Source organism: Saccostrea cucullata, unplaced genomic scaffold (genome assembly GCF_032062105.1).
Source record: "Saccostrea cucullata isolate Sc308-1 unplaced genomic scaffold, CSIRO_AGI_Scuc_v1 ctg1762, whole genome shotgun sequence".
NCBI lineage: Eukaryota > Metazoa > Mollusca > Bivalvia > Ostreida > Ostreidae > Saccostrea > Saccostrea cuccullata.
In genome coordinates, this window is record NW_026929122.1 from 142,253 (window position 1) to 151,611 (window position 9,359).

Sequence of the window (9,359 nt, forward strand, 5' to 3'; positions counted from 1 at the left end):
TTATCATAATAAATAATAATATAATATAATAAATAATAATATAAAATATATATATATATATATATATATATATATATATATATATATATATATATATATATATATATATATATATATATATATATATATATATATTGATCTTTCCAATGATATCAAACTCAATAATTTCCGTGAAACGGTTTATTTTTTTTTTATTTAACAGTTGTTAGAACTTTTGAAATGCCCCTCGTATTTCCATCGTAAGAAAGATCACATGTCAATTCTGGATCGACGGTGGCATCACTATCAACAGACGGGGGAGCTATTGTGGAGTTGGCACTACTAAGAGTTTCACTTTCTGTCAATGTAGAAGTTCTGTTACTGTCAATATCAGATGGATTTACGACTTCCGGACTTTTACAAGTACCAGCATGGCTAGCATGCACTACACAAACTTCACATTTGCACTCAATTTCCTCTCTGTTAAGTTCTTCAAAAACATTGGATTTGGAGGGATGATAACAATTATTATATATGTATCTTTGTAAAATAGCATCCTTGGCATTTGTACAGATGTTAAATTGACTGTTGTAAGAATTTTCATAAAAAGGGGGTATGTGTACACATAAAGGAGTGTCGAAATGAGGAGATGTAAGCCATACATATCTCTCCATTATTTCTGAAATAAGACATGTATTGTCTCAAAGTAAAATGGACTATACTCCAGAACGATAACTCATTTTTACAATTGTTATTGACAAGATAATGCAATATCGTTTTTTTTATTTTTTCGCTTATTTTCGCTTCTTCTTTTACAATATATATATTAAAACGATTAAATGCAGTTTGTTTTCGTGTCTTTCTTTACACAAAGCACAAAGAAGAACGAATGAATCAACTAGATACTCTGCTAAGAGGAAAATTTCAATACTCTTATCAAACAAATTGTAAAATATTTTCATATGTACAAGAATTTATTAAATCTTCTAAGATACTAAATTAGGGACACTGTTATATTAAATATTCTATTAAATGTACAATTTTTTCCAAATATTTGTATTATTTTTAGAACAGTATGTATATAATATGTAAACAGTTAAGGGGTTTACATCTTTTTTGAAACATAATATGGATAAATAATACCTGATTGTGAATTTTTATTTTTATTTTTTCATTATAATTCTATTGATAATCATGTACATGTACTAGTATTATTACTTACTGTATTTGACCTATTATACAAGGAGAGGGTGTAAATAGGCCTTGCCTGTTGCCCAATTCTTATTGAATTGTTCAATAAAATATGTTTAAAGTAAAGAAGAACGAACGAGTAGAAAAAAAAAATCAGAACAAATATTGGAAGAGTGACGTAGTCCGATGTATATTTTAAGAGAAATTTTCGCTCGTTAAGAATGTGTTAACTTATCTGACAAATTGAAAATTAAGTTTACCTTATGCACAACACATTAAAACTGTAAATCACCAGAGAAGTTGAAGGATTCTTTTATAAACGCAATAAATGGACATACCTATCGAAGTCACACACACGTTCTAGACACCCTTACATCGTTCAATATATCGAACCCTCTCGGCAACTGAAAGGCTTTTGTTCAGGGGTTTATGTTCCTCTGCTGAATTTTTGTCTCCGCTCGCTCCACAAATTTGATGCTTTCTTCCCCTCTTACTATAAATCCTAGAAAAAGGGTAAAATGACAGGTTTTATAATATTATATTTAATGTCTCAACCAGTTTTTCTTTTAAATCTGAATCAAGTCTTATATTTCATGTTTATATTTGGAAATAAACTTTAATGCTCATTTTCTCTGAAATCTTCTGAGAAAGAGGCTAAAAACAGAAATGATAGATCATTCATGAAATGTGTTTTTCTATATATATTTATAATTTAATTCTGGTTGTAACGCTGTATTTGATTGGATAAAAAAATTACTTTATGTCGTATAAAATGGTTTGTCTACGTCACAATGACTTACGTCAAAAACGTATCAATCCGCCTGACGTTACATTCAAATTTTGTACAAATTGAAGTCATTTTGTTAGAACAATCATCTTTTTTCTTTAATCAAATGAATGAAAATTAAATTATAAGCAATGAATTTAATAGCTACCCATTTTATACGGTATAAACTGAACAGTTTACGCTTTTTTATAAACCGATTCGCGGTTTATAAAGCGTAAACTGCCCCAACCCAGTTTATACCGTATAAAATGGGTAGCTATTAAATTCATTCCTTAAATATATATATCCCTTCAAATGTGTTGAGGCCTTATTTGTTTATTGACATAAAGCAATGAAGAATCAAAATATTGAATTATTTAGAAGTGTTGTTTTTAAACGCATTCTACGCAACACATACAGATTTCAGAGAGACATCTGTTTAACTGGGAGATATATCTCTGTAGATAAAGAGTTATATCTTTTCAAGGAAAAGACATATTATATTCCTCCTAGAGAAAGAGATATCTAGAATAAACATTAGGAAAAATCTCGTTTTACAAAATAGTTATTTTTCAAAGGGAAAAGCGTATCACATTTAAAAAGACATATCTCTCTCAAATAAAAGAGACATCTCTCTTTGTGAAATATTTCTTTTTTTAAGAGCTCTTTTAAAAAGATAATATCTCTTTAATTTTGAAAGACAGCTTTCCGAAGAATCGCTTAATGTTTTTGACATAAATAATGTTCTCTGTGGCTTTGGTCGTTGTATGTTTGAATGTCAGCAAAGCTTTGATTTTCATTTAGGTTAATGTAGGGAAGTAAAAAAAAAACTGGGAAATAATTGATTCTGAATTCAAGGTTAAATTACTTACTTATAATGCACAAGGATAGATAAAATGAAAACTCCAACTATAACAGCAGCACAGGCAATAACATACTTGTCCACTCCTGTGTTCCCATTCTGTGTTCCTTGAGTTCCTGATTTGAACAATTGTAATATTCAAATATGCATGCATTATTTTAACCACTTTTTATCCACTCGCCAAGGCTGGAGGATAACAAAAACCATAACAAGTTGTATAATAATCATATCCAATTACAAATCATGGAATATCCTTTATTTATTATAATGTATGTTAATTTATTGTTTATACCAGGGGTGATCAAAAAGTTCGAGAATTATTTCTATTTCTATACAAAATTCAGATTAGAATAAAATTTGGTGCACACATAGCCATACACAAGTTCTATATATAGCATATGCTGAATCAAGTGTTGCCCTTTTTTGTGACGTCACAATGTGAAAATGACGTCACTATGTAGACCATTGGTGACAAATATGTTTGTCTCAATCGTACTCGTTCAACGAACAACTGTAAAATATATTATTTATCTTAGAAATCCCTTTGCATTAGCGTATAATAATTTGTACACAGTTAATTAAAACTAAAGACTTCCTCTAGAAATTAAATAACAGATTGGTTTGATCGTTTTAGTGAATGAAGGTAGATGGTTAAAAATTATAATTTTTCAGTTACCCAGCGAAAGCACGTTTGGGAAAAAATATGTTTTTAATTAAACAATAATACTTTATATTCAAATATATTAGGTATGATTAAAACTTAGACAGAGGATTTGGGTTTTGATGTTCGCCATATTCATTTTGGGAACGGATATTCTTATTCACCCATTCTTTTACCGAGATTTTACCATTTCTGACAAATGAACTGTACTTGTTATAGTTATAAGAATTAACTTGAATGGAAAGATATATCAAACTTAAAAAATCCTTCGGCTTTTGTGACAGACCACTACGAAGCAGGTCACGTGACCGCCTATATAACGTGGTGGCAGATAAGCATTAAAATCGGAGAGGACTAATTAAAATATACTCCACATTGAAACCAAATACTGATTCTTTTATTAAAGTTATTCGCAAATATTTGATCCCCCCTCGTATGTCAAAGTGCGATGGTGTTTTCAATAAATGAATTGAATTCAATAAAAGGAAATGTTACAATGATTATGTCAAATTACTGAAATTAAAACCTGTGATCAATGCATGTTCCAAAATATTTTTACGTTTGATATGCTTAGATTAAGCCAACAAAATCAAATAACGTACCATCATTGTTTTGGTCAAATACTATCGTCCAATTAAAAATCGTGTTGCTGAAACCAGCGTATACTAATGAAGCAGTTAGAGTCCCTCTGCCTTGCAAATGTACTTCTTTCAACTCTTTAGCCGAAATATTAAAAGAGGCAAATGTGGAAACTTCTAAGCGTTTGCATTCCGTATCGATTCCATCAATAGTAAACGTACTTCTTAATAGGTGCTCATCCTGCAGAGAATATTTACTTTTTTAATTCTTTCAAAACTGTAGCTTTAAGAAGTTTAACTACGTTATTCATGACAGTTCATCATTGAAATAGATGAAAGATTTTTCTGAGTATGTGCACATTGTATCATTATGTCTGTGTACCCTAAATATTCTCAAAACATATTCCAATATTGCTTTTTCAGTTGAAATTTGTTAACGAAAAATGAGAAAAATGCTATACAGAATGACTACTTTCTTTATAACGAAAACGCTTTCGGCCATCCTTAAGATACCTTTATATAACTGTTCTGGATGTTTTAATTTGTTTCATAGTGTAGCATTTCTATTATTTTGCCTTAGTTGACATGAAGTATATCTTACCTTGTAGACAACATTCAGCGTAGGACGTGGATACATGCATGATGTTTCAACATTTAGGTATACAAATTGTACACCGTGTAGATGAATTTCTGTATCATTTATAACATTAGAATCCTGGATGATCAATTTTGGATGCTCTACAAACAAAAATTAATTTAAGATTCAAGTATACCAATACATTAAACAGTACGTTTGTGCCACAGTATGTAATTATCAAAGATGTAATATTAAAATACATATTGATCAAGTAACACTTTCATAGGAAAAAAAGGATTCATAGTAGTATTGTGTATCATGAATTGTCAATTTTCGGCATTATCACTGTAAAAATATGAACAATCGAGAATGAAACCATTTGTCTTCATTTGAACCTAGAAGAACAGAACCTAAAGCCTTTTTGATAAAATGAGTGCATAAAGGCAGCGCCCATCAGCAACGGAATTCTACATTTAAAGGACCCAAAACAGTCTTGCAACTTTTCTAATTTCTTTTAATATTGACATCGTTTTGAATGAGTTAATGGCTGAATATGCTATGCATTAAATTATTGGTGATATGCTAAAAAAAAACTATTATGCCACAAAGAAAATCATGGCTGCATGCCTGAGGAAGACAGGACTGTTTATGTTTTTATCTGTCTTTAAAAAAAATTACCTTTCACATTTTGAGTGAGTGGAGTTATATCTTACATCAAACTTATGAAAAAAGGAAATAAAATATTAACATACTGTATATATTAATCCTTATTGGATATTCATCACCGTCTGCTATAAAAGTCACATGACAATTATCCTTCGAAATACTTGCGTTCTGGATGATTAAAGTTGATTCCAAGTTGGATGGATCATTCTTAATGTTGGCACCTTGTGAACAGCTTTTTTGTACACATATTCCAACTAGTTCTCCGCACTTTCGCCACCGAATTGTATGATTTTCATTTTTCTGACAATACTTTGCAACTATTTTAACGTCGTCACCGACCTTTGGGAATTTTTTGTCTGTGGATATGGACGGTCGACCTAGAATTAAACAAGGCATTCATTTACATTGACGTTCATCAATATCAAGTAAGTTGTTTTCTTTTCCTCAGACGCCCGTTAGTTAAAAAAGACAATTTCTCAAAGTTAAAAGCATTTTTAAAAAATTATTGAACCCAACCATAGGCCTGAAGATTGAATCAGGGATATGAATTGTCAAATCAAAAAAAAATTGTCTTAAATGCATTCTAGTATCAAACTCAGATCATTATTGTTACACTGGGTGCTATGGTTTACAATTTAAAATTACAATACGTTAAAAAAAATTACCTTAGTAATGTGCTTTACCGGGTCGGCGTGTTTAAAGAGTTTTTCAAGAGTTAACATGTTTTCTCGAAAAGTTTTCGGGGAAAGAGGAGGGGTCAGCTGGGTGATGCAAAGGACAGCACTCAGACTATAGTGTCACAAACATGGAAGTTAAATTAAAATTTTTATTTCGATTATATCAAAATTTTAATTGATATTTCTTCTATCATTCAAGTATGATATTTAATGTAAAATCTATACAATGTTCGAAAATCTCACAAACGGTAAAGTAATTTGCATATGAAATAGCATAAACACACTAATAAGGAAAATAGGATCAACTATGACTGGGGCTTTGCTCCTTTTTTGAAAGCTATTCCTTAACGTTAGCGTAAAAATATACATCTTTTGGTTAAAAACCATGTAGCAAAGACCCACTTTACCTCCAATTTGTATGCCAAAACATATGTATCTGTCTGAGGAGAATTCCATTTAGTCAATTTTATATCACATATTACTGTAAGAAGGCGAAGTATATTTTGCATCGTGCTCGAGATTCTTGGAATTGGATTGGATTGAGATTGGAATTTTTATAAAGTTTACAAATCATAAAAAGGAAAATTATTTTTATATTCATATTCTTTTTGAATAACTGAAATAACGTAAGTTTTTGACTGTAAATAATTTTTATAATATATTCTTTTACACTTGTCAATCTGTCCATTGATTGGTCAATTTACCGAATGTACAGTAGGCAATCTTTTGGTGGTATTTTTACAGTGAAGACGTGTGTCAGCTGTGTTATAGAGTTTTATGAAGAGACTTACTTTTACATTCGACAACTGACTTTTACATTTTAGTAATGGAGTTTGTCTCTGTTTTAATTGTAGAAGTCAGTCGCCGATTGTAGAAGTAAGTCTCTTCATAAAACTCTTATACTAGACGCCTTTTGTCTGATATATGTGAACAATGATTTTTTTTGTCTTGCATTCATATTAGACTAGGTACTTATGTCACAAGTGAATGATTATTCCATATTTTGTAAAATATGCAACTGTATAATTTCCCGATTGAAAATGGTTTATTACTAGTCAGAAATGATGTCGTTATGTTACCATCTAGTCATTTAAGTATTATAAGTACGTTTATAGGTTAAAAATAATAGATGCCCTGATGTTATAGATGGTTTTAAAAGATTGTTCAATGCAAAAAAAATTTATTATAATAGTGGTTCCTTGTCAAGTACATGTATGTATAGTTTGTATGAATTGAGTTGTATTTATAGTGAACAGTCCTCGTGTGATGACGTCACAGTGACCGGAAGCCACACTGCATTCCATTTTTTATTAATAATTATTTATACTGCATATTTATTTCTTGCTAAGATGATATGCTGTATGATAAAGTGTAATAGAAGTCTGACTGTCATAAATATTACTTCATGAAATGAACATTACTTTTTCATAATATTGAAATGTCAGGGGGTTTTATTGTACTTGTTTACATTTATTTTTTTATGACTATCATTTTCAATTGTGTTTTGTTTATTTTAGGACCACTGTCACCATAATCATTGATTATCATTTGTTAATCATCAAATCAAGAATAAAAGAACTACAATACAAGAACATCATTCTCTTGTGTTACATCAGAAACATTTAGATGCCTCCATTCTTCTTCATCAGCAGATGATTGGCGCAGTTCTTAGTGTTGTAATCTCAAGGCAAATGATCCTAAAAAGTTTTATTGCTAATTCGAATTCCGCGAAAAGCAGATAATTTTTTTCTTAAAAGAATTATTTTGGTTGAGAAACTTTTTTATTTATCATCATTTCATAATCTTGGTCAGGTCAAGGTTATACCTTTTCCCTGAACATTAAGAATAAAAAATTTCCAATCATGCAATTCCCACTTCTATTTCAGATATTTAGATTGAATGTTTTTCTTTTTGCATAAAAAATACAACCATACAGGGCATATAAGATGATATTTCCAAATTTATATACATAATTTAACTAAAATGCAAGATGAATATTGACTTATGCGAAATTTCTCTACTTTTCTTAAATATTTAGGATATATTAGTCATTTTTATATGCTTCCTATATTAAAATTTTTCTTATTTTCACACTTAGTAAAGTTGTCACATAAAGATACAGAATGATAAAGCAAAAGGTTTTGATCGTTTACTAAGAGAGAAAAAACACTTTTTTACGGATTTTTGGCTTGAATTAATTTGTATTTAGATTGGAAGCTTAAAAAAATCATATTTATTTGGTATATTTTAAAGCTTTTTAAAAAAAAATGAATAAAAGGAATTGTGTCAGAATGTTTTTTTTTCTTGAATTCGAGCATACTTACAGGAAGAATATGACAATAGACTGATGCCATCGACTGGGTTCATCATTAAAAGGAAAGATACCTGCAATCATGTAAATAATCTTAATTAACAATAAATCCATTTAATAATACTAGCAATATTTTGGGGGTTTCAAAAAAATATATATCAAAATTTGTGTTGATCAGCAATACAAATGATGTAAAGATTCATTTACAGTGGAAACTGGGTTAATAAATCTGGACATTTTCTTTTCGGTCAAATCATTCGAATAATCGTCAAGATAACTGAATCTCATTATTAAATTAAAAGTTGTAAAAAAAAAAGTTTTTATTGAAGTAAATAATGACTCACAGATTTATTTTATTGCTTAAATATTGAATACTAGAGCTGGTTAAATAAAAATAGGGGCCTACTGAAACATTTTCAATTATTTAATTTTGGTTGTAATTTGATTGGATAAAATATTTAGACTAGATCATATACATGTAACTTGGGTTGCCTAGGTCTCAATGACTTACTTTAAAAACGTATTAATCTGCTTGACGTTACATTCAAAATACGTTTATTGTGAAGCATTTTTGAATGAGATATTGTCTTTTTTTCTACACTTAATTAAGGAGGTTGGCTCCTGTCATCAACATTACTTAGAATTTTTTGTCAAGTTTATTTCAAGAATCTACGCACATAGCTTAATAAAAAAAAATTTCAAACAAAATTTGGGGCAAGTACGCTTCTTATAGCAAAATGGAGCAAACAAAATGACTTCAATGCACTGTAATTGTGTCTAACACATAGATAGTGTTAACAAAAGTTTTCCCTCACTATTTCTTATTCAAAATAAAACAAACACAGTTTTTTTGTTCATCTTGAATAATCACATTAAAATTTGAGACAGCAAAAATAGTTTCAAATTACATCGCTTAGTCAATTACTTGACTTTTCTGCATTCAAAAAATGTTATTTTTCTGGAATCAAAAATTTAAAAAGCAATGAAATTATTTAAAAGAACATGCAATGAAATTTTTCTGAATTTAATCAGATCGGTGTAAAATTGTCTTATATATTAAGAAAATGAAATAAAATGAGGTAGTCCGAGAT

General features: G+C 29.5%; 1 protein-coding gene across 1 annotated transcript; it reads right to left on the minus strand.

Moving 5' to 3' along the window:
* Positions 1-281: 281 nt before the first annotated feature.
* LOC134279822 (uncharacterized) lies at positions 282-8,324 on the minus strand. The gene is made up of 6 exons (XM_062762233.1): positions 8,282-8,324; positions 5,367-5,657; positions 4,639-4,775; positions 4,062-4,278; positions 2,809-2,914; positions 282-658 (listed from the first exon to the last, which is right to left on the minus strand). The coding sequence occupies exons 1-6, from the start codon at positions 8,322-8,324 to the stop codon at positions 580-582; spliced, it is 873 nt and encodes a 290-aa protein (XP_062618217.1). The 3' UTR covers positions 282-579.
* Positions 8,325-9,359: the final 1,035 nt, after the last annotated feature.

Coding starts and splice junctions, on each gene's coding strand:
- LOC134279822 (XM_062762233.1), bottom strand. CDS start 8,324: ATGAACCCAGTCGATGGCATCAGTCTATTGTCATATTCTTCCT. Junction 4,776..5,366: donor AATAAGGATTAATATATACA/GTATGTTAATAT, acceptor TTTTGTTTGTAG/AGCATCCAAAATTGATCATC. Junction 659..2,808: donor TCTATCCTTGTGCATTATAA/GTAAGTAATTTA, acceptor GTCTTATTTCAG/AAATAATGGAGAGATATGTA.